The sequence below is a fragment of the Acanthisitta chloris genome, unplaced genomic scaffold (assembly GCF_000695815.1).
Source record: "Acanthisitta chloris isolate BGI_N310 unplaced genomic scaffold, ASM69581v1 scaffold1288, whole genome shotgun sequence".
Lineage (NCBI taxonomy): Eukaryota > Metazoa > Chordata > Aves > Passeriformes > Acanthisittidae > Acanthisitta > Acanthisitta chloris.
In genome coordinates, this window is record NW_008685156.1 from 58975 (window position 1) to 85478 (window position 26504).

The 26504-nt window shown below is 37.2% G+C and overlaps 1 protein-coding gene across 1 annotated transcript; it reads right to left on the bottom strand.

Annotated features, from left to right (window-relative positions):
* Window positions 1-54: 54 nt before the first annotated feature.
* On the bottom strand, window positions 55-25616 carry PDCD6IP (programmed cell death 6 interacting protein; the record flags this gene model as incomplete). Its single annotated transcript, XM_009079608.1, has 17 exons — window positions 55-721; window positions 1269-1477; window positions 1813-1945; window positions 4524-4618; window positions 5529-5663; window positions 6957-7205; window positions 9031-9200; window positions 9735-9846; window positions 10182-10359; window positions 11605-11728; window positions 12460-12682; window positions 14936-15067; window positions 17545-17645; window positions 20602-20755; window positions 21338-21465; window positions 23780-23849; window positions 25562-25616. Coding segments are annotated over 17 exons (2437 nt in total), but the record flags the coding sequence as incomplete, so codon positions are not given.
* Between the last annotated feature and the right edge of the window lie 888 nt (window positions 25617-26504).

Genomic DNA, 26504 nt, shown 5'->3' on the forward strand with positions numbered 1-26504 from the left:
TGAAACAATCTACAGACACACAAAACACATTGTTATGGTAATGAGAATGCCAAGTGTTTAAACCATTCTTAAGCAATTTATTTCGTTTTACTGATGATTTACAAGGCCTTGATTATTAGACAAAATAGTAAATTTTAACTAAACTAAAAAAAATACAAACCAATAGAATATAGAAGGAAATGCTATGCACTCCTGCAGAATATATCACACCCAGTGCACACACTGCTTCGCTTTTCTCATCTGAACCTATTTGTTACTCATAGGATATTTTGCAAAGAAATAATTTGGTCTAACCAAGATGTAGTGTACAGTTTCAGACCTCTGAATTAGGTTCTAATTCTGGAATTAGTCTATAGTCTAAACCACTGCAGCAGATCTTTCAGAGTTTAGTGTAATCAAAAACTGATCTAGACATTTTTGAGCAGTTAACAAGAGACAGGAGTTATAGCTGCATACAGTTCAGTATGGTACATTAACCGAAGCTAGAAGTTTTAGTATGCTTATTGCCAATTTCTCCCAAATTTTAACAAGCAGAGCTTCTTTGCAGATGCATTATTGCTGAGGGTAATAAGGCTGTTGAGGAAAAGGGTATCCAGGCTGTTGAGGTGGTGGATATGGTCCTTGTGCAGGGTTTTGAAACACGGGTGAGGGTGCATATGGCAGATTATACTGACCATACATGTATGGATTATAGCCCATTGGCATTGGCATCTGGCAATACCTGTGGGGGGTGGGAAGAAAAGAAAACATACTTTAATTGCAAAACACTGACAACATTAATTTGCAAATAGCAACTCATCGATACAAAAAGACATGGTCTCCACAAACTCAGTTCCTTGTGATGACCCCAGAAAGATGGAAAAAAGCATCAGAAGAAAACATGCTACTCAACTGCAATTTTCTCTGCATTTTTCATCATCTTTAGCATGATATTAAAAGATGAGATATGCCAACAAACACCACCAACTGCTTATCAATCTGCACATAATTGTCAAATACTCAACAAACCACAGTCAAGGCACTGCAGTCCTATCTTCCTTCTCCTTTAAAGAAGCCAAACTGTAAAATACTTAAAAGGAACCCTCCCACAAAAGGTACCAGCAAATGATTCCTACAGCAGCTACAGGATTAAAACTGAAAGAAATCATCTTGCCTCAAGCACTAAATGCATCTCCAACTGTAACAAAAACTAATTTTAAAATACAAGAAAAAAGTGCTTTCAGGTTAACCGGATAACAAAGAACTACTTAAGTACTCCCAGAGCTTACCCTGGGTAACCGGGATAAGTTGGGTACGGAGGTCCCTGCGCCTGGGACGGTGCAGCACTTGCTGCTGCAGGTGCACTGGCTCCTGGAATAGGAGCAGGAGCAGCAGCAGGAGCTGCAGGTATTCCAGTGGGAGCTGATGCAGAAGAGGAACTGCTTGCTGCAGAAATCACTGGTGGTGGTGGCCGTGCTGGTGGCTGTGGTTTAGTCCCCTAACAAGAGAAAGTGAATTAAGCTGGAGCTTCTTTCTGGAAGTCTTGGAATCCGAATCATTAGTTGATTTTTATTTTAAACAGACATTCTATATTTAGTCTATACAAATAATAATGCAAAGCAGCTGAAAAGCAGTAAGATTTTCATTTCAAATCTATAAATTACGAACATCAATAGTACACAATACACCTTTAGACTTTGCCCTCTATTTCATTTCAACACTTCCAACTACACCAGTACATTAAGGAGCAATGTACACAAGTTACAGACTGTTTAGAGTATATAAGTATAGACCTTTTATTTTCAACCCACTGATTCTGTTGTATATATTTACCACCATGGTTCTTGGTGCTGGAGTAGGAGTGGGTGATGCCCCTGGCTTACTTCCTCCAGCTGATGTGGCCTGATACGTAGGCAGCGGAATAGAGGGAGCACTGGGTTCCCTAGCAATGCTCTGCTGCAAATCTCTATTAAAAACAAACAAGCAAACATACAGCTTAGTTTAAGAATTGTTTGTTATACACTTCAGCAAGCTAAGGCAAAGAGATGCAATAGAGTAAATCTAATATTCAAAGCATGATCTCTGAGCTAGCTCAAACTACATTCAGAGTCCAAATCACTTCCACAGAAACCATCCTTTAGCCAACCCTCTGATTAACTGCTACATTTATTTTCTAATACGGTCTGTGTTCTAACTCAATGCTGGGTATAGTACACAGAATTAGCCAAAAGCTTTGGGAAGAGAAGTTACAGAATAGTCAGAAAATTTAGCAACTTGGAAGCTTTCCTGAGAATCCAAGAAACCCTCAATCCTATGGAAAAAGAGAATTGCTATTAAAAAAAAAAAGTGCACATGAAAACCTGCAATATTATTTATATCTGAGCAAATATAACTACCAAAAAAACCCTTGGAATAAACCTGAATGGCTCAGCACATAAGCTCTCACGTTCTCTATTCTGTTACCTTCAGCACTGGAGTAAGTCTTGGTAAGTTACTATTCATATCTTACTTTGGTAAGATACAAGGAGGCTTTGGTGTCATAGTGTACTGCAAGCTGCCATTAAACTTTTTACACTTTTACAGTTAGCTTGTCATGAAAACTCCAAGGAAGCAGTTCTAAGAGGGTGTAAAGCATTTCTCAATGCAAAGGTTCAGTAACTGAGATAGGACAGACTTCTCAGAGCCTTACAAATTTGTGTAAAAATTTGTGCAAAAAATTGTGCAAAAATTTGTGCAAAAATTTGTGAGCAGTATGTAACAGCAAGAACTTCCCAGGAGGCACTCTGAAACAGAAGACAGAGGAGACTGACAAAGGTATACAGTCTATTTAGCAACAAAACAGAGGCTTCTATTATATAGCTTGCAAAGGTGAGCTCCAAAGGAGAAGAAAACCGGCAACTTCTGCAGAAACTTTCCAAGACCAAAATAAAAACTCCAAGAAAACTACTTCTTGCAGATAGTAGAGTAACTATTCAACACTGTATTAAACAAACTAAAAAACTCCAAACCAAATCTTAGAAGATAACACAAGGGATGAAAGTAATAATTTGCAATGTGATTTTAAGAAGACATGCCCAGTGGCTTACATAACAGCAATACCATGCAGAGGGAAGTATATTTTGACCACAAAGAGACCAAATGCATTAAATGTGAAGCTTAGAACACTATTAAAACTGATCCTCCCATGGGCAATCATTGGAAGATCCCATATGGTGGAGGGAAAAAAAACCCAACCCAAATTATCGTGGTTCTAAATGTGAAACTACCTAAACAAATTTATTTTCAGTAAGGTGTCGTCCACAATCAATACTTTTACTGTAGTTGGGAGAGGAGTGGGCAGGGGGAAGGGGCAAAACGTATGTTTTATTCCCTCAGACTGGGGGTGGGTGCACTCAAAAATAAATTTTGTAGAAGCATATTCCAAATATCCCAAATCTGATCATTGCCCCTAACCATGACTGGGTTTCACGTAAGCAAACAGTTAATACGTGAGGCAGTAAAAGACAGCATGGCAAGACTCAGTTAAAGGTTACATCAACACTATCCCTATAGCTTTAACACTGAACATTAACATATTAGAGATGTGAGATATTCAGACCTATGCCTTGGTTAGGCAGCCTACAGCTTCCAAATTACATGAATGTAGGAAGTGAAACAGAGGCAGAAAGAGCTGTAACTAAGAATTTGTTGACAAGCAGAATGCCCAATGAGTAAGAGTTATTCTACAGAGGATCAAGTTGGGAAAGGTGAAAATTGAGAGCTCAGCATCCCATTCACATTGTGGCATGTGCATGGAACAACTGCAGTTTCACCAACCAAAATTTTAGTAACAACTAGCCCTTTTTATAAAGGCCTATGTGCTTTGCTAAGGAACACTGCTTAAAACCTAAGCCTTTTCAGTTATGCTTTCCTCTTAAGAGGAGAGCTTAAAAATCACATCTGAAACATACTATATAAGCCTGATCACATGTGGGGGACAATGACAGTAACAGACACTTTTCCTCACATGAAGAACAGTACCTGTTTCTCTCCCCAGCAGTGTAGGCAACCCACATATCTAAAGAACAATAAAATAGCAGACCAGAGCAAAGTGGAATGCCAACGTTTACCCCCCCATCACACTGGACACATAGAAGGCAATCATATGAAGCATTTATCTAATTTCTCAAACTAAAATGACAGCAGGAACAGGGTGCAGAAATCAGAAGTTCCTCAAAGAATAAAATAAAATGATTAACAAATCCATGCCAAAAAGAACAGAGAATGAAATCATAACACGAGACAGATTCATGCTGAACTGTACATAGGACAGCAAAGCAGGCTTCAAAGGAGATTTTTCCATTTACTTCTCCTATCACCTGCCTAGTTTTTCAAGGGAGAGGATAGTGAGGTTAGTATCAAAGCAAAGAAGAGGTGACAGTCTTAAACTTCCTATTCTTACTTTCTCATTTCATCAAGTACCACAACAAACATGTCCCTTAAGACTAATTTCTATAAATATTTAACTATTTCTGCAATGCTTAAACAAAATATTGCAATCTTACTTGAGCAGTTCGTCTCTTTCAGTCTTGCGAGCAAAGACAATGTCGCTGCACTTGTTTTGGAATTTCAGGAGGATTTCTGTCAGCTCATTGTAAAACTAGTAAAGAAAAAATAAAACCCAATAAGCTCAATCAATATATTCAGACTCCATGCTAGTACACTTCTACATATTGATCCAGTTATGGGTGTTGTACTACTACAGTGCCCAGAACCTGCTGTTCTAGTAATGTTTGCTAGTGCATTCTGTCATGCTTTTCAATAACAAAATTAGTCAGATTTTGCCCATCCCTGTAATATCCTACAATTTTGTGGTATTTTATATGTCGCCATGTGTATGTGTGTCTAAATCTAAAAATAGTTTAAGACAACTAGAAAATTGTATTAAAACTAGATCAAAACTAGATCACTTCTGGTGATTAACTGTTTATTTTTGTAAAGGATATATTTTTTCATTTTATTTTACTGCTTTCAGTCAGTTCCATGTATTTCATTTGCATAAATAGCTCAGAGCATGTTTGGTTTTATCCACTCTAGTGAGAGCTATCAATAAACCAGCAAGAAGTACTTCAGACAGATGCAGTAAGACACCTTCCAGAAGCCCAGAGCAGAAAAAGTAAGCTAAATAAAACTCTCCTTATCTTTCTTCATTTATACAGGAGCAACATAAAAACCAAATTTGATAAGGTGATTAAATACCATGGAAGAACAGATGAAAGAATTTCTCAGATAAAATGGTTCATCTGGATGCTTCAGCATCAGTTACACAGCTGTAATGAACAACTTCTCCTATTGCTCAGAAAAGCTTACTTTTCAGATAGGAACAAAGAAGCATTTCACAGCTGTCAAAATAATCAAAATTCAAGCAACTCACTATCCTCACTTCAGTAGTAAAATCCCCAAAAATGCACCTCTCAGCTGGCATGTCTGCAAAATTTACGATTTTTGATTCACCTCTCATTGTGTAAATAAAAAAAAAAGTCCTTCCAATTCCTTAAGTGTTACCATACCTTTGTGCCTTCTTTTAAATTGGCCACAAGTTCCACAAAGTTGTCATTTGCTACAGCTAAGTTCTTCAAAACTTCTTCTCTTAAATTAGATTCATTGTTTGATTGTTTCATCTTTGAAAAATCCTGATGTGCATTCTTGAAAGAAGAGAAAAAATAAACACTGAAAACAAGGCAAATGAGTTCCATATAAGATGCTGCATGCTTTGTTTTGTTTTTTCTCTTACTCAGTGCTTCTACCTGTTTTCCCCAACACTTACTTTTCCTCACCCTTCATCCACACACTGTACTTCGACACCCACTGTCTGCCAAGTGCAGTGACTGTTTCAGAACTATTAACTCCCTGGCAACAGGTATCACTTAATTACCTGCTCTGTTGTGAGCTCCTTCAGCTAATTCTCAAGTTCCTACTGCAGACTCTGAGGCTACACTCATTAGGCTCTCTCCTGTACTAACTTCCCTTGATATTCATAAAATAATACTGAAAGTTCATATTTTTAAGAAGCATTACATCAAATTTGGCTGACATTTGCGAGCTATTAAAAGGATAGGGAAAACTTACAGGAGGATCACCTACCTACATCTCATTTCTTTTGGGAAAATAAACAAACAAGCAAACTTAAAAAATACTACTTCAGCTTCCAGAAGCAGACAAACTTGAACCCCAGGAAATTCAAACATTAAAGCAATATTCCTCAAGATTTTGGAAGCATATTATTTTAAAAGGTATCTGAATACCCATGGGGCATATAGTAATTTAAAAACTATTTTTTCCCTATTGGGAAAAGTCTCTTCTTCTTGCAATTCAAGTCGCAGTCAGAAGATGGAAATCATCCTGTGCACAAATAGGCCCATCATTACACAAGCTGCTATGATCACTTCTCAAAGCACTAAGACTTACTCTTTTGCCAGATGTTTCAGGTGCCTGCCTTTAGTGTTACTGACAAATTAAGACTGAATTTATAAATAAACTTTGGGAAATTCTATTAAGTTTTGCTTCAATGAGCTTTACACATGCTGGAAGTCAAGCACATTGCAAACAACAATTAGGAATAAACCAAAATGTACTTCTGAGACCCAAAATGTCTTCTAGTAGACAGTAAGGACAGGTATCCCGTTATCCCAGAAAGAAATATTCATATGGGATGAGGCAGAAGACTGAAACCAACTCAAAAACTTCTTAACACAACAGTTAAACTGTTAAGAGAATTTACACCAGAGCTCTCAGAGTCTAATGAAAATTCACATTTCTTTCCAGTGAACACAAAAACATCCCTGTATTTTACAATGATCAAGGTGTAAAGGAGTTTCAACCAGCATGTGACAGAATAACAAGCAAAACAGAGTAGAAAGAAAAGTGAGATTTCTAAAGCACTAGAGTTATTATTGCTCCTTAGTTTAAGGGGAAGGAAGACAGGCAAAGTGTTATACCTGAATGTTTTTGAGAAGTTCTTCCTGCTTTTTTAGGGACTCTTGAACTTTCTGTGTGTAACTTCCATAAATTCTGTCCAGCTCAGTCACAGAGATAGCCTCCTCATTTATAGCACCATCCTGTGCAAGCGCAGTCAGGAATTTGCTTGTCATGTCAAAATTTACAGATTTTAGGTCATTTTCCAGTTGTTCTCTCTCCTTCTTAATTTCATCCAGACTGGCCAACAGAGTTCTTAAGACATTAACAACCTAGGCAATACAAATTGTCAGAAGTTAGCATATTTAGAGGAACTATTGCAGAATTACACGCTATTACTTGTTTCCATCTTACACTCTCACTGATGCTGGCAACACTACTGCATGAGTGTTTGTTTACAAATGTGTTTAAAGATGACAAACCAAGATAAAATGCAACAAAACAAAGACCTTCAAGCATTTCTCAAGCTGTAGTATCTTCTAGAGGTTTGTTTTCACTACTAAATAGAGTTTTAATTTTTTTAAAGCTGCTCAGATACCCTCCAATAGGATATTCTAAAATGGCAGCCAAAACTACTGACTTCAAATCATTCCTGTAAGAAAAATAATCATATTGCTGTAGACAAGTCATTAGTTTCTTAAAAAGCAAGTTGGCAACAGTGCCTAATACTTCAAAATACTGAGCCAGGTCTTTTACTTTGCCTAGTTGTCCCAAGAAGCCAAGCACTACACCCCCACTACCCTACATAACAAAAATATTATAGAATCTCAAATGGTTTGGGTTAGAAGGGACCTTAAGGATCATCTAATTCCAACCCCCTGCCATGGGCATGGACACCTTCCACTAGACCAGGTTACTCAGAGCCTATCCAACCTGGCCATGAACATTTTCAGGGATGGAGCATCCGCAACTTCTCTGGGTAACCTGTACCAGTGTGTCACCACCCTCACAGTAAACAATTTTTTCTTAATATCTAAACCTACTGTTTTCCTCTTAAAAGTCATTCCCCCTTGTCCTGTCACTACTTGCTCTTGTAAAAAAAAAAAAAAAAAATCTCCACCTTTCTTGTAGACTCCCTTCAGATCCTAGAAGGCTGCAATTAAGTCACCCTGAAGCCTTCTCTTCTTCAGGCTGAAAAAAACCAATTTGCTCAGCCTTTCCTTCTAGGAGATCTGCTCCATCTCTCTAACAAATTTGGTGGCTCTCCTCTGGACTCACTCCAACAGGTCCATGTCCTTCCTGTTGTGAGGACCCCAGAGCTGGATGGGAACCAGGTGGGGTCTCACCAGATCAGAGGGGCAGAATCACCCTCCTTTGCCCTGCTGGTCATGCTGCTTTTGATGCAGCCCAGGATACAACTGGCTTCTGGGATTGCCAGCTCATGTCCAGCCTCTCACCCACCAGCACCCTCAAGTCCTTCTCAGCAGGGCTGCTCTCCCCCAGCCTGTACTTATACTGGGGGTTGCCCCAACCCAGCTGCAGCACCTTCCTCTTGGTCTTGTCAAACCTCATGAGATCCTCATGGGTTCAATTCTCAAGCTTGTCCAGGTCCCTCTGAATGACATCTCACCCTTCAGATGTGTAAATCTCAACACTCAGCTTGGTGTCACCTGCAAATCTACTGAGGGTGTGATCAATCCCTTTGTCTGTGTTATTAATGAAGATTATTAAATAATGCTAGTCCCAATACAGACCCCTGAGGGACACTACTTGTCACTGATGTCCATTGGGACTCAGAGCCCTTGACCGCTGCCCTCTGAATGTGACCATGCAACAGTCTGTTATCCATTTAACAGCCCACTCATCAAATCCATTCCTCTCCAACTTAGAATTCATCAAGGACTGCTCCTTTTATAATAGTCAATGAGTCTTGCTGTGTGAGGCAACTGACCTTGTTCACACTAAGCATAACAAAACATACCCAAGTAGATTTTAAACATAAAGACAACTTCTTTCCCAAACATTACCTCCTGTAACAATTGTGACAGAAACAAGAACAGCTAAGGATCAGCTTCCACATCAATTCATCTAAGTTTACTTTGTTAGACAAGCTGCACTTCTATTCAAAATACAAACAGACAAATTTCAATGCTTTACCTCATTTCCTTGCAAAGTTTTTGCTGGGTTGGCAGAAGGAATGGCTGCGTTGAGTTCTGCTTCTGGCTTACATAGAAGTGCAATCGTATCCCGGTGAGACTGATAACGCTCCTTAACCTGCCCATCTGCTTGCATGGCTTTACTCAAAATATTATGGTAATTGGTTCCCTCTGGGAGTGGGAGGGGAAAATAGGATGTTTATATTATTTCAAAAGTTGGTCTCATCCAAGTCTCACACCTGAGCAGTTTTCATGCTTTTCAGCAAATCTTCATACATTTTATGAGCATCCACATTATGAAGTTATTTATTAAGACTTGTATATAAAACTTAGGCTTCTAAATTATGTTTTAAACAGCACATAAATTAGGCACCTATATTAAAAGAAAAATACCCTCAAGTATTTAAGAGGTAATTTCAATCAGGTCCTTAGTAGGGCAGTCATTTTTCCTTACATATACTTTCAGAAACTTTAGCATGCACATACACACCAAGGGTGCAAAAGCAGCAGCAAATTGTCTGCAATCACATCTCTCAACTCCAAGTAACAGCGCAGACTGCAATAAGGGTATTTTGGCATAACCTCCCCTAGACTGGAATTTGCATATTTAAAGATGGTATCAGAGCATTGAAAATTAATTTACACAGTAAGAATGGACATCTTTAAAGAATGCCCAGAACCCAAAGCATGAAACATGAACTTTACCTGTCCTTAAAGGCTTATAGAGTTCATTGGATGGTGTTCTCTGCCAGCGTTCTTTGAATTTTGTTCTCAAGTCATTGTCTGTAGCTTCTTCTTCATCTAATAATCTCAGAGACTGCAAGAGTAAAATGTTACATGCATTATAAGCCATTTTAGACATGAAATAGCTTCAAAAGATGCAGCTAGTGTAGAAAACAAAAACGCTTATGCAGTCTTTATAAATTTAATCCAACAAATAAAAAAACAGGCATGAGTGGCACAAATCACCCAAGAATTTCTTTAGAATGCTTTCCCAATGCTTCTCCCCAACAACTTTAAAAACCAAATACTTGTAAGGAAACATCCACATGTGACAGCACAGTTTTTGTACGGACTGAACACTTAAAGAGTATATTTTTAAAGTGCTATTTTTTTCAAAAAACATTTTGGTGTAGTGGTTCCTGGGCTTACTTCATCTAAAATTTCTTTGTTCCTTTGCAGCAGTTCGGGCAGATCTTTGATCAGCTGATCCACAGTCTGAATCCCTCCCTGTTCAATCACTGACTTAGACTTGTTCAAAATAGACTGAGGAACAGTATCACCAGACACATCTTCAATAGCAGCAGGAAGATTGAGGGAAGCCAACACCCTAAAAAAGTCAAGGTGTTAAATAAATTAGTTGTTTGCAGTTTTATCCTAAAAATAACACTGCTATCCAAACAGTCAATTATCATGGAAGCAGAATATAATGTACTCCTAGACAGAAATTTCAAACTGAAACCCCTAAATGTATTCCTAATGTACACCTCACTAAAAATACACTTCAGAGGTCTTAAAAACCTAAAGAAATCCTAGTCCTTTAGCACTGACAAAATACGGCAAACATTTTCAGTACTAACTGTCTGGTAGATAAAATAAGCAACTTCCTTAATTTACATTCCTATCTGTCAGCTTGATACAATTTTTTTATTATTTATTTTAAAGAACACATTTTTTAAGGGAAAAAACATCAACTTATTCAATCACTGGTACAATCAAAGTTGACCATTGAAATATGAAAATCTTTCATGATTAATGGTACTGGAACTTTTTCTGAGCAAGTATTGGACTCCCAAAAACTGAGGAAAAATTGAAAAAAAAATAATTACTACTTGTTTGTAATAAGTTCTCAGTTTTAACTCCTACAGAAAGATAGTTCTAAATCCTCCTGCTTTACCTTAAGTTTGACAGCAAACCATACAGTAATAAAACCCACTGCTGTAATGGGAGTATCTGCAGGCTGCAACACAACCAGCGTTTACAGGTGTCGAGGTTTAACCTCAGCCAGCTGCCAAGAACCACACAGCAGCTCACACTCCCTCCTCTTCCCAACCCAGAGGAATGGGAAGGAGAAAAAATAAAGTAAAATATGTAGGTTGAGATAAGAACAGTTTAATAATAATAGAGAGTAGAATGAGCTAAAATGCTAATGGATAATAAAAAGAACAAAATCAGTGATGCACAATCCAATTGCTCAGCACCCGGGGACCAATGCAACTCCGAACCTCCCCCCGGATCGGCTCTTCTGCTTATAGACTGGGCATGAGGTGCCATAGTGGGGAATATCCCTTTGGCTAGTTCAGGTCACCTGTCCCAGCTATGCTCCTTCCCAGTTTCTTGTGTACCTTCTCACTGGCAGAGCACAAGACACAAGAAAGAAAAATGTCCTTGATTTCAGATAAACACAACTTAGTAGAAACCAAAACATCAGTGTATTGTCAACAGTATTATCGCTCTGAATCCAAATGCTGCACTACACTAGTTACTGAGAAAATTAACTCCATCCTGGCTAAAACCAGCACAATAGGCTGTTCCATAACTCCTCCTGAGAAACTTAACAAGAAGCCATCCTTACCCATTTGCCAGAGTCGTGGCTTCTCTCATCTGGGCTATTGACCTGTTAACTAGATCTGCCTTTCTCTGGTTATAAACGCTCACAGATTGCTGCACTTGCAATGGAACCATCTTCTCAAACAGGTCTGTAATTAAAGTAGTATAAGTGACACAGGTTGTACTGTGAAAGTAAAAGGACACAAACATCTTCACAGCTCTTTCATACAGGTTGTACTACAGAGACTGACCTGAACAGTTTAATGTATTTTCCCTCACTCCCCAAGATATCTTAAAAAAATAAACCTGTTTCTACAGGTCTTTCAGTTTTTAAGACTGAAATTGAGCTAGTAGTAATTTAAGGCATTATATTTAAACCAATTGCAGGATTACACATCAAATTTTCCTTAAGGTTTCATTTCTTATTTTGGTCCTTTAAAGAAAATGAGAAAAGGAAGAGAGAATCATTTTCTCACAACTCCCCTGTACAGCCAACAAATTGAAATTTTTCAGCTTTATGGAAGACCGGCAACTATGATAGTTAACACTGTATGATTTGATCCTATCCCTTATGTTACTGTTCCTTCTGAAATTAAAAAGGCTGGTTTAATAGAGAAAATGTAATTGCTGAAAAAATCGAAGAAATATCTCTAAGAGAAGTGAATGTTCCAGATAATGATTTTCAACCTGTACTTTACTGCATTTATCATCAAGAACAACAACAAACTGGAAAAGACAAACAGCAGTTTCAAAAACACTGCTGTACACTTAATGCCATTCAAAAAGTAAATGTTCCTATTTTCACAGTACAAATGGACTTTGGTGGTCATGTGTTTCACAAGGTAGCAACTACCCTGTGTACTCCACACACTTCACTTACCAGTGAATTTCTGACTGAGGGGAACAACGACTGGAGTAGACTTCACAAGAGTGGCTTTTCCAATGGACTCCAGATCTTTCAGGTCAGGAACCCGGTCATGGTAAATGAAGTCATTGTCTTTTTTGGCAGCTGTAAGTGCACGGTTGATTTTGTCAACCAGATCTTTCACATTTATATATTCATCATAACGAGATGCCACTGTTTTCACCAAGTCTGCTGCGTGCTAAAAAAAAATTTCAGATAATAACTTTTCTTTCTCCCTTTCATATGTACTTAAGAAAACAGATGAGCTTCCCAGTTAGGCAAGTAATTACTGTTAACACCAGATCAATACTATTATTTCTTTAAGAAAATATCCTCTCAAGTATCAAAAGGGAAAGCTATTTTACTGATTCAAAGACCTCACTGGGGAAAAAAAACAAACAAACAAAACAGTAACCTAGGTAATAGCTCATAATATCCTTACTGTGACTCTCCAAAATTCAAAATTATTGCTCATGAATTAGAGGCAATAACACTTCAAACACCCATTCATGAAAAAGCCCAAATGCCACCATGGCATTTCCAAGTTGTTTCATAAAACCCACTGCTTGCTTCTGCAGGTACCACAAACTGTTTCTCAAACTTTGCTCACACTCACAAAGAAAGAGGCCAGAATCCTACTTTTCACATCTGCCACTAGACTGAGCTCAAAAGCTACAGAAGGCCTTCTGTCTTTTCATTCTTGTCCGCTCAGCTAGTCTTGTTTTCCCATGTACAATTAACTCACATTTATGATGTCAACATGCAAAAACAAAATACTAAGAAGCAACTCAGTTGAGATTTACATAAGATCACAATTCAAAAAGTCAAATTTCTTGGGATTGTGAAGTGGAACCTGAGCTACGTTAGACATGAAGAGTATCTGAAGCTTGCTGAGGATTTTTGCCACTTTCCATTGTGCCATAGATCGCACAACACTAGTTTTGGTTTGATACAATACTACAGTCTAAGCAGCATTTGCCAGATAATGAGAGAAGAAACAGGATTAAAGCATATATACTTGGATTTGAAAGAATTTACATTAATCTTTCCTCCATAGCCTCCATTATTATTATTCTACATTTTAAAACAGGAAATAAAAAGAGATTACTTTACAGCAAATGAATTTTTCAAAAGTTCAACAAAAAGGGTACTAAACCTCAAATTCAGATTAGTTATGGAAGTAGCATTTTAATCACTGTGGAGAACAGGATATACTAAGTTTTAGCTTACTAAGTCTATCAAATAAGGTAACACAGGATTTTAACTTCTGACTACATGCTCTTCAGGAAGCAGTGCTAAAATAAGTAATAAGGGACTATTTTTCCTCATATTTCACTAACAAAACAAAGAAACAAAACAAACAAAACAACTCCTCCCAACTTTACTATTCAGCATGAAGGAATACTTCCTGTAACACGACACAAAGAAAAATCACAGGCACAAGCTAACTTACTATACAACTTAACAATAAATTTAATACAGCTGAACTTGTCAGGGTGAGCACTAAAAAAAGGGAGACAATAATATCAGAGACATTAACACTCTATTATAGCAGAATCCTAGAAAAGGAGGTCTGCTAGGCAGACTCAAAACTCAAGAATAAGCAACAGATACAGCTTCATCTATCATCTAGTAATGCAGTCATAACATAACTTGCTATTACAATTTATAGGCATTTCAATGTTGTACAAGCACAAAAAAAAAATTTCAAGCTGCATCCTGAACCAAGCTGATAAATGCATAATGCTAACTTTCAAAATGTTACCATCATACTCTTATATAAGTCTGACAACTCTCCTGCATATCAACAGATAGATAATGCACATGGATCCAACAAATCAGCCCAAGCAGCACTTCATATATGTATTTTCCCATGGATCCAGGGACTTAAAGTAGTTCATTTTTAGCCATTTTTTCTCTACTGTATGTAAAACATGAGAAGACCTTACTCACTATAACATCTATATCTAACTCCATCTAGAAAGCAGATACAGAGATATAAAACTATAAAGAATAAAAATAGAACTGTCTGTATGTTTTTCAAAAATTATTCAGATTTAAATCAGGATTGTAGCAAAGGCAATACGTACAGACCAGGCAGAATTTTATTGCTTGAGGAATATTTTTACTAATATTACTTACAAAAATTTATTCATAAATCTTTCTTATTAGCTATACTGAGATAAAAAGCCTATGGAGACTTAAAGATATAGATTTAACATGTCAAGCAGTATAAAAACTGTCCAAAAATCATTAAAATGCATCTTTAAAAAAGTTACAGACACCCCTCTCATCTTTGCAGCTCCTAGTAATCCGATGCATGTGATAAACAATGCTTTGCAACATATGAATACATTTCACTCTTAATTATTTGAATTTTAGAACTCTGAGCTAGCTTTTCAGAATTTCAAGGGTTTTTAATATATTTTTCAGAAGAAACTAAGTTACTGACCTGTAACCTCCCAATTTCTTCACCAAATTTCTTCTGCTGTTTTGCCAGGATAGATTGATGATATTCTGCATTGGCCTGCATAATGCAGTGCTTTGCAGCCAGAACAGGAAACACCTCCTGGAAATAAAAATACTGACCAGGGGAAAGTCCAACCACATTAACCATCACAGACAACATGGGATGCAGGAAGAAAAAGGAAGAAGAAAAGGAAATTAGAATCACCCAATTAATGGTTTAGATAGGTTAAAACTTTAGAGGTTAATGTCAGAGACCATGTGACTTCGCATGGATTGAATACATTATATTGGGTTTTATATGCTGTTGCACAATTCTTAGTGTCCATTATTTTAGATGAACTACAATTTAAATTCAAGCCATGAAGTCACAATATATACTTCCAAGATCAGAAACACATGCATTTATTAGACAGGATAGCTGCAAGAACACACCCAAATACCCCCAAGACAAAGCCAAGACAAAGGTTCTTAAGAGACGGAGGCAGGTGGAAAGACAGGTCTTCTGGAGTTTCTTACTTAATTGTTTTTTAATTACACAAAGGAATTACACTTAAAACAGCAGCAGGCTGTTTTAAGAGAACAAATAACTACTGACACAGAAAGTAATTTAAAAGTCATTTTTAGACTTTTATAAACATGCACTTATCTTTGCAGGAGTACAAACCAAGACATGAAGAAAACATTATGCTGTAGCCCACAGTAAAGACATGGCCTTATGGCAAGGATTTGGCCTCACTGTTTTATTTCTTAAATCAAGGAGCACTGGAAAACCAGAGTGATGTTTTAAAGACCTCAGTATATAAAGACCTGCTTCTTCGCATTTGTGCAAATCTGCAGCTCCCCCAAGGATGAAAAAAGAAAATAAAAAAAGGGTAAATTTGGAAGACAAAGCTGTTTGGGAGGCTTTGCAACTGGAATCTGACACATCAAATCAACCTCTATGTCACACTCCTAAAACATGTAACTGTTCTCAGAGTTGATGTCGACTCATGGAACCAACAAACCTTATTATATTCTTTCAAACAATCAATTGACATATTACTTTGCAACTGGAATGGGAGCAGATCTACAGTTTAGAATGGTCCACAACAACAAAAAACAAAGCAACACCTTTGTTATACCTCACTGCCTCTCAGAAGTCATCGTAAGCATAATACCTAAGTAAACAACTGGCCCAATCTGTAAAATGCCACAATGTATGAGAGGAAGCATGTGCATATATAAAAGAATCTATCAAGTTGCAGCCAAGAAATATACCAATTTAAATTAAAAAAAAAAAAAAAACAAACAAACCTCCTCAACACATTTTAAAAAAAAGTGCATATAAACCCACTGACTGGCCTACAATGGCATTTGTGTAATTTATTACTTAAAAAGGCATACGTTTACTTCAGTACAATAGGCCTTACCCATACTATTCCTGTCATTATCAAGATTCCATTCTGCATTAGAAACCAGAGTGGGGGAAAAAAATTACCTGCCTTTTTGTTTCCCCAGAGGGAATAAAAGTGCCTTTAGTAAATACTATGGCTAATTTGACTAAGACTGTGTATTAAGTCATAGGACCAAACATCAACCACTTCCACTTATCGCTGGTAAAAAATAGTTTTAGAATGTTTTCTTGTGTATTTTTAGCAAATCTAGTATATCTCACATTTTATTTGTAATAAGGAAGGTCACTGCAAGTTGGAATAGTTATTTTAGAGTTTTGAAACTATTACTGAATGAAAAATAACTGCAAATAACACAGGATGTTTCCTTGGAACATTGACAAAAAAGCATTATCAAAGCCTATTTCCTGCTTAGCTAGATAGAAATTTCAAGAGTCAAACAATACCACAAGTAAGTAAATCTTATTCAACTTTCACATTTGTAACACTGTACAAAAGGGTTTTCACTATTTTATGATTTGAACACAATTGATACATTGAAAACCTGCTCTTTTGTAAAGTACTTGTTATATATTATATATACAAAGAGTGTGTAAAAAAGATCCTTCTGCATCTTCCAAAACCAACAACATTCAAATGAAAGAGTCAAGATGAAATTGGGATCATTTACAAGTATCAAGATTGTTTTGGGGTGCAGAAAGAGGAGAAGACAGCCAGAAGGATAGAGAACACACACTGACTTCCAGTCATGTTTCTCACTAACAGGTACCACTGTGTTCATGCTGTACTCAACATGAGATCAAACTTCACACGAAAACATAGAAACTAGAAGCTAATTAAGCCACAATAGAAAGTGTTAATTTGAAAACAGTTTTAGTAAGGCATTAAGTTCTAAAAGACATCCCTAAATATCATCATAAACATTTCAAGTTCACTTTAATGAAATGTGTAACAAAATGAAATGTGTAACAAATAAACACACTTCTTGCAAAAAAGATTTTACTTATTTAAAAGAAACACTCTCTTTTGCCCCCTACATTCTCCACTGTTTTTTAAATTACAGGTTCATTTCCCCTAAATCTAGCAAAACGTCAGCTTTTCTTGAGGATATATTTTACGTGTATTTCATGAAGTACCTTGTAAACATTAACAGTTTTTCACAGTAACAGCAGATCCCACATTACTTGTTTGAGTTACTAACCTTGGGCAAAGTGTCTTTATATTGACACTGTTTGTAAGCATCACCATAGTAATCTGCAGCTTGATTTGCTAGTTTAGCTATGATACCATCTTTCATTTTATCTGGGGGGGAGGAAGAGAAAAAACAAAGAACAATTATGATCATTATTAGTTTTAACAACAAAACAGGTGAATTACTTAGCTTCAAACAGTAACAAGTGCATTTTAAGGGTATAGCTTTACATTATAGCTCAAAGGTGGAATCCCATTCTCCTCTCTTAACATCTGGCAGCCGTTTCCAGAATTTCTACTTCAATCATGACACTGAAGGTTCAGTCAGCTGTACAAGAAATCTTTTGGCAGCTGTTGGCATTTATGCAGGATTAAGGGTGATGCTTTACCTCAAAGCCATGGCAAGTTGCCAATAAAAGCCACAACAATCCCACTCTAATTCTGGCAGCTTGTTCCCAGCCCTTCCCTTGTGCCAGCACAAGGGCTTGTGCAGCCACAGTCAAAGAATTTAGCTGCAAACTAGTTAGCAAAATACAGCTCATTTTCAGCAGCATCTGTTCCTAACCCCGTTCCATGTCAGGACTCTCAAAAACTGCAACAGAAGAGAAGGAATTGGTCCTTTCCATTGCAGATCACATCACTGTTAGCTTACAGTGAATACAGAAACACCATTCCTAGACATAAATAACCACAGCTCCTCAGAGGCATATCCACTATGAACTATATATGCCTAGTGGCAGTGGTATTCTCCTCACCGTGTTCCTGAAGCCAAAACTGTTAGAATAGGAACATTCTGCAACTCTCTATCTCCATTTATAAAGAGAGAACCTCTGTCCTGCACATTGAATCTTCCAAAAGAAGGCAGGCAATCAAAGCAAACACTGGTCATCCATTCTAAACTGCTGCCCTTACAAACAAGCATCCTCTGAACAACATTTCAGGCATGAGCTATGATGGAATATATTTACCTTGTATGAGGTAAATATGTTTAAGTTATGCCAGAAAGATCTTGTTACTGCGGAACAGGATTTAGACAGCAAACTGGGAAAAAGGAGCTTATGGGATCTATTACCTTACTTCTCTGCAAGAATGTTTGTCCAGTGCACTAAATATTTAATGAAATCAAACAGAATCTAAATAGCCTATCCTGCCCCACCTAGTGTGGTAGTTCCAGCTCCCTTCATACAGCTTCAGCTCTTCGAAAAAGAAAAGAATGCTGGCACATTAACGACAATTCAATTAACAAAGGAAATTTTAGAAACTCATTTGCCCACACAGACAGCTCAGAACGTATCTTTCACCACCAGAAGCACTTGTTTTTACTCACTTATCTTTAAAATACTGCAGCTGCAACACAAAACCTTGAGACAGAACAGGAAACACATGCAGACTGAAGACACTTAAAGAAAATCTTATGAAAGACTAAGAAATTAAAGAATTGATCTATAATTATGGAGTTAGATTTGACTGACCAATTTGGGTTTTGCCAAACACTTCAACTTTCTATCAACTTGTAAATAAACTCAGTTCTATCAGAAATACCATTATCAGCTGATAAGCTAATAAATTTACTGTCTCACATGAGAGAAATAACACGAAGTTGCAAGTAAGCTAAAGAGTCAATGCAAGAAGCAGATTAATTTGAGTTTTGAGTTCAAACTTTGAAGGATTTCCACTTGAACAACAGGTTTCTGAAGCTAATCATGTTGTCAAACAAGATTCTTCACAAAATGTCTCTCTTGCCAGGGTAAAGAACTACATCGGGCAAAATCTACAGCCTTCACAGTCAGATGTTTATTAACCATACTGTCCTTCAAACACCGGCAGACTTGTGGTCTTAGGAGTAAACACAGAAATCTTCAGTTCACTGGGCAGACATGGGTTTTGGATTAGCCCTCCTTTGTCTTTTCCATGTTTTGGATAAGAAGAAATCAAGAAGGTGTCTTGCAAAATGAGGGAAGCACCAGCTCCTGCTCTGAAGGAAAGTTTCAGGAATTTGCTATACAAATTTATTTCAAAGCAATGTCTAAATAGCCAGAGATTAAAATACTGCTACCAACATGATAAAGAACATAGTTTATCAGCTGGCTGAAGGACAACAGTTTCTAACTGAGACTCCCCTAAAGGCAGTAAGGCTACAAGAATTTTCAGGGATCTTCCTTGTGAAGAGAAGAAACATACCAGTGAAGATAACTCATGTCTTTGTCCACTGTATTCCAAATAATGTGGAGATAGAGCACCATTTGTGGGCAATCATGTACGATCTCTATGTTCTTACACCTACTTCTAGACATCTGTAACGTCTAGATGCACAACTTCTTGCAAATACAGAGAGAAGAGCAGAATAGCAGAGAGTAAGAGATCTTGTATCAAAGACAGTACTGTTCCACAGGAAAATTCTTTGAAGCATGAGACCCTTAACAGTTGTATTAAACTATCCAGACTCTGAATGAGTATTATACAATCAGCCTTTAACAATTAGGGAAATAATTTTTTGTTTTACCTGAAGAATTTCTTTCCAAGATAAACGAGGCATTCTAAAATTTAGACTTTGTCGAAGAGTTCCTCTGTTAAAATCGGGAGCAACCAAACAGAATTTGTTTCCCTTAAACTCTTCGGAAATTTCCTTTGTTTCCTAGCATGGCCATTTATTTCTAAATTCTCATGAATTCACACCTCAGAAAGACAAGGAGGGGAGTACTGGGAAAACATCTTATGCACCTTTTCTAGTACTCTCAGTTCTTTTAGACTATGTCTTTTGTTCTCAAGGAGGAAAACTGAAAAATATAACCCAGCAAAATCCTTTGTAAAGATGAAGATTAATGGGTTTTGGACATAAAAAAACAAATGGGACAACTACATTGTCAGGTGAACCTTAGACAAATGCTTAAGAGGCATCTGTAACTTGTGTTTAATGACCTGCAAGGGGCAGGGGGAGAATCAGTGAAGGCAAAAATAAAAGCTTCTGAAAGGTCCTTTACAAGCTCTTAGTAACTTAAAACACTTCTAAGTTTTTGTGGCAGTTGTATTGTGCACTTAAATACATAAGCCAGAAACTAAAATATACCTCTTGTCGCTTTCAAAAAAAAGACTTCTTGGGCTTGAGCCAACATAATAAGACTGAGAGTCCCAACTGTGTCTGGAGAGATGTCCACCGTAGGTTCTCGATTCAAGGCTGACAAAACTGTGTCTTTAATGTGTTGAAAAGCACCACTGGCAAACTGAGTAAAACCAAATAACACATTAACATTCATGTTTTTTAACAATTTTCTCTCTTACAGATATCACACAAATAGCAATTAGAAAAAAATCGAGCTTCTCTGATATACGGTCTCACATTTATTGTTTAGCCACTCTATCAATTCCTCGTGACTTCTTGCTCCTGAAGCCACATACACTGAGACACTTAACAAGATAGACCACAAATAAAGGCATATTGATTACCCCTAATGACATAAGAAACTGGAAATTTTAATGCATTTCAGAAAGAAGAAAGATTATTACTGTATAATTGTTTAAAATCAAGATTTAGAATGGCTAAAATTATTAAATCTTAAGCTGAAGGTTCTTAGTTACCAACATGCCTGAGGGAACTATATAAGAATTATATCCTTCGGATCTGGTAAATCAGTATGAGACAAGACCAGGTACATAACCAAGTCACCTGTGTGATTAAGAGGGGGGAAATGTGTATGTATGTATTTATGTACATGCATATATAGTTTTAAAACTGAGCAATACTCATTTGATGTTTTAAGATTACTAACTCTGAATTCAGAAGCAGAAGCAGAGAGCCTCTGTACCTGGTAGTGCTTAGCTGCAGCTTTTAGTCCTTCATCGTTATCCAGATTCTGTTCTGCTGCAATCTGGCTCGCCAGTGCTCCACAGTTGAACAAAACACAGGTCTTCTCATACCCCAAACTTGCCAGAGCTGCAATCAAGTGAGACAGTTACCCAGACTGATGAGAAAATAAACTTGAGTACTCTAGCATCCTACAGATCAGGTCAACATTACTATTCTCTGTACAGGTATTGACAGCCTCAAGTAAAAACAATAAACAAACAACTCTCCAAACACACTGAACTTTTAAAGTCAAAGTCATTTCCATTCTGAAGGCTTTACATAGTCTCATTTAGTACTTCCACGAATTATTTCCATGTGAGGAACTATAAGTGAGCAACATCCAGCCTAAAAGCAGTAGCATAAAAATCTGCACAATACACAAACTGATTTCAAACTCTTCTTAACTAGAGTGCAGCTTTTTGACTCTGGAAGCATTACTGACAGATCACCCGAAATATGAACTTCCATGCATTAATCACTTTGGAAAAACTGTCCAACTATCGATTGAAATGTTGGGACTTTTACAATCTCAAAGCTATTGTTTCAGACTGCAAATGCTGACAAATACCTCCATTATACACGTACTAAAGCAGCTAAGGAATAGCTTAAATAAAACCTGCACTCGCCAGACATAAGTGTAGCCTATCCAGGCTCAACTCCTGTAGTACTTCCTAGCCCCACAGGATGGAGCTCACACTACTAGAACTAGTAATACCTGAGCAGGAACCATTTTGAATATATTAATTGCTTTCAAAAGGGTTTTTGGCACGTGCAAACACTGAAAAATCTAAATACTGCAGGTACTTTTTTCCTACTACTGTTAAAAAGTGTCTAGACACTCCGCTTGGAAAAAATAGAAAAGTCAACTGGTGAATTTTCAATTTCATAAATCCAGATACAGCTATCCTTAAAACACAAAGGTACTAAAAGAGTACATTTGTTTCGTTTCATTAGCATGCAGCCTCCTTATACAGCTACATATTTATCTAACACATCTGGTTTCTGCTAATGCTCCCTGACCTGCCCTAAATTTTCAGACAAGCAGGCATAAAACTGACATGCCATTTTTCGCATTTTGTGAGAAGTGAGTTACACAGTCACTGTATTTCATGAAGATAAGTAATTTGTCTGCATCATTTCTCTTTTGTAGTTTATTTTCCAGAATTTATCTAAAAAGATCTTGTGAACTCAGACAACACTGAAAAGGCTAAAACAAGCACGAGGAAGGAAAGCAAATACGGCTTTAAAGTTTCTGAAGAACAATATTATACGCAGAATTACTCTATACTCTGGACTGCATCTTAAGTGCAATTTACTACAGTGAGAACAGCTGTTTAGCAATATAGATTTTCCACAGACTCATCTGTTTATAGCTCTACCTATTAATTTAAGCCAACATATTTCGGATTACATGCCATGCTGTGAACCCCGTCACTTTTCAAGCAGTCACAGTATCTGTCAGCTAACACTAAGATACAGACTTGGGATTCAGGGTAAGGTGGGAAGCTAACAGTTCAACACCACAGTAAGAGCCAGAACCCCCAAGACACATCCCTGCATCTTGTTCCTGTGAAAATCCCAGGCGTATTACATTGAATTTCTATCTGGAGACAAGATCACCTCCTCTCAGAAATCAAGAAAAATTCTGCTCCTTCGGTAACTGAAAACTTTGCTTTACACTGAGCAACCTCACTGCTAATTCTGACCTGAAATAGAGATACACACATGGTAGAGTTAGTCTGGACAGAAGCATCTGGATAATCTGTGATGCATCACTGAGAAGATACATAATAAAGGACTCCTTTTGTTAATTTCTTTCCACCAAGACCTGCTTTAAAGTTTCAAAATAAAATTTATTCAACTGCTTGTTAACTGCGCATTACTCACATCTCAGTTAAGAATTTCTTTGATATTTCACATGAACTGCTGCATAAATCTCTGGCCATCTGCCTCACAGATTATTCAGACTAGTGTATCATTAACCTGCAAACAAGCAAGCTTTCTCAAGTCCCAAACCTATTTATGATCCTAAACTTGCAGTGCAGAATTAACCATCACAGCCCTTCTGGAGGGGACTCACTCACTCACACAAGCACATTTCATGAGAGCTGGATTACCAAAAACCTACTACTGAATCTCAGTGTCTGAGGAGTAGACAGCACAATTATTACCAGACTGCACATCTATTTCTGCCTCTGGAAATCTAATATTAAATTCCAATTTTATAAAAATTATTTGCATGGTGTCTATTTGCTCATAACCAATGCTGAAGTGATTAATTTGTTACCAATAGAGTGAACTCATTTGAAAGCTATGCTGAGAATACCAGAAAAACTACATAAAAATACTCTCAAGGTTTAATATTATCATTAATACTAGAGATTTCTATACATTCACATACCCAGTTTGGCAGATCCTCCAAAAAGTGATCCTTTATCAAAAGCATCTTTCCATGTAAATGTTACACAGACCTGAAAGTTGTGAAAAAGAAAGATCTTTACCTCTAAATTCAAATACAAATCATCTTAAAATATCCCAAATTTATGTTTTTATTTGTGCAATATTGTACATATTCTAATTGTGCAAAACTTTTCAATCACTTGTGACATTACAAACATTGTGGAAGTTTCAGGAAATCATCTAGAGTTATTCAACACAAAAGTTTTTCTACTTTAATTCCCCTCCTACTAGCTGCTCAAAACATTTCAAGCAGACAAGCCAGAAATTCTCCAAAATATCTTTCATCTCTCTTCATATTCCGAGTGACACAAATTCATTTCCAAACCAAGACAGTATCCCCATTAGGTCTGATGGTCTGGTATAGCCACAGTTACAGAAAACTGTCCCACCAGGCAGTTTCCAGTGTTCCAAATTACTAGCATATTTGGATCTGTTTCCTAATACCAAAATCCACTCGTTATGAGTGAATAGCAGCATTACCAGAAAGAGCATGCAGGTAAAAGAAGTGCGTTCTATTTACACTTCCAGCAAATACTTCACAGATTATGCTTTCAAGTTCCATAATTTGATTCCTTATTCAGCTGACCAAACTAGTTGCAGGCAACTGGTATCAAACCAGAAAAGACAGCAGAACTCCTTGGTTTAAAGTGCTTAGGGAGAATCACTTCAGAGAACACAGTACTGTTTGAAAATGTATTTTGCCATAGCAGCAAGGCTAGTGCAGGAAGCTCTGCTCCCCAGCTGTTCATTGCTGCTTCCACTGATTACTCCTTCACTTGGATGGAACAGTTTACAGATCTGCAAATCTTGCTCTTTAAATTTCCCATTTTCCCTGTTTGAGGGTTTGCAGATCACCATATCAAAACATTTGCACACTAAAAAAACCACAGTGCAGTTCTTGGCTACAAGCAAATGCAGCTACACACAAAACTCAAATCAGTTAGAAGTGCACTAAAATTATTCCCTTACTTGTAACCTGTAAGACTGAAAGAAGGTTTTCCTTTTAATCATAATATTACCATTTCAATATGATTTGATGAGGAAAGAAATGTAAAATCTGTCATATCTGTAAACATATCCAAAGAAAACCCACATCTTTCTTGATAAAATATGGAAACCTGAAGACATATTCCAGTCTCCACCTGAGGAAGACTTTGACATGCAGAAGTTAATCTACATTTCTCCACAGAGGCAGGATTCTAAAGAAATATGGTAGAAAAACCCTAGAACCCTAATGAACAGTATACTATGTCATTTGTAGATGCAGAGGCAGGAATAAAGTGGCTTACTCCGTTAGGTGTTGTGAATGAAACATCTCTTCTGCTTCAAAAACTAAAGATCATATTCCATCTATTACTATAAGTTTTCCCATAGTTTTGTTTTTTTTAAAAATCCAGTAGAACATAGTATGAAATAGACTTCTTGGAAAACAGAGAGCTGAAAAGCAATCAGCACAGCACATCTCTTTCTGACCTAGACAACAGTGAACACTAGCCAAAGTCAAAATGTTTCTGAATCTGAAACAAAGGCAATAACGGCCACTAGACGTGAAGTTTCACAACAGACTGTATCTGAACACTGTCTCAAAAATAAACAGAGATTAGGAATATAAAGCTCAGATTAAATGCCTTGTGAGAGAAGTATCTTCAGAGGATGAGGGACAGGCTTGGAAGTCATACATCGTAAGTGCCATGATTCAATTTAATGGTTTGAATAGTCTTACCTGATTTTCAGAGAATGGAAACTTTGGCTCAATTGAACACAGTTGATCATAGTACCTACAAAAAAAAAAAAGAAAGGAACAGCTATTAGACAAATGAAATTAACAGTTTCGTTTCTTAAACTGGCACATAAAGTAAGGAAAAGGGCACACACAAAATCCTACACACAAATAAGTTGTGAAGCTCATTCGTAACTATGGAGGCCAGACAGAATTTCTGCCTAAAGGGATTTCTTCAGTAGAGGAACAAGTTCAACAGGAGGTAGCCTTTCACAGATAATGTGGAAACCCTGTCTCAGTCAGAACTCAAAAAATATCACAGACAAAGACAACCCGTTCCATCACCTGACGGAGGTGGATTAGAAAAGAGCATCACGCAAAAGAGCTCTGTATACATACAGGGAGACAAAGAGTACAACTGTGTGAATGTGCTGGGTGGGGGCATAGTGTCCCTTCCACAGCCAGGCCTACAGGGATAGAACCAGCAGAGCATGGTCTGCTCTGTGTCTTTGCTGGACACCCTGGACAAAGGGCTCCAGGGCAGTTGTCACAGAGCAGCTAAGTCATGCTGCAAAAGAAAATCATTTAATACAATATTAACATGCTACACTGTACTCACTTGATCTGAACATTATAACCCACTACCCTACAATTCTGACTCAAATGTTTAAACTGCCATGTCTTTGAAATAGAAGCCATTTGCCTTGCACAGTATCAACTGCAGGGCCAAAACCTTGATAAAATTCTTTAGTTGTAAACTTAGTTTTCATTAGGGTATATTCTAGCAGTCACAATGAATTGAAACCAAAAGTTTCTCCGTGTCAATATTATGTCTAGTCACAGTGGAAGATGTTTAGGAAAGAATGCCAAGAAAGATAATACAACAAGTATAGCACAGTTCCTCACACATTCTATCCAGGCAAAAGTAAGCAATTCAAAGTTTTTC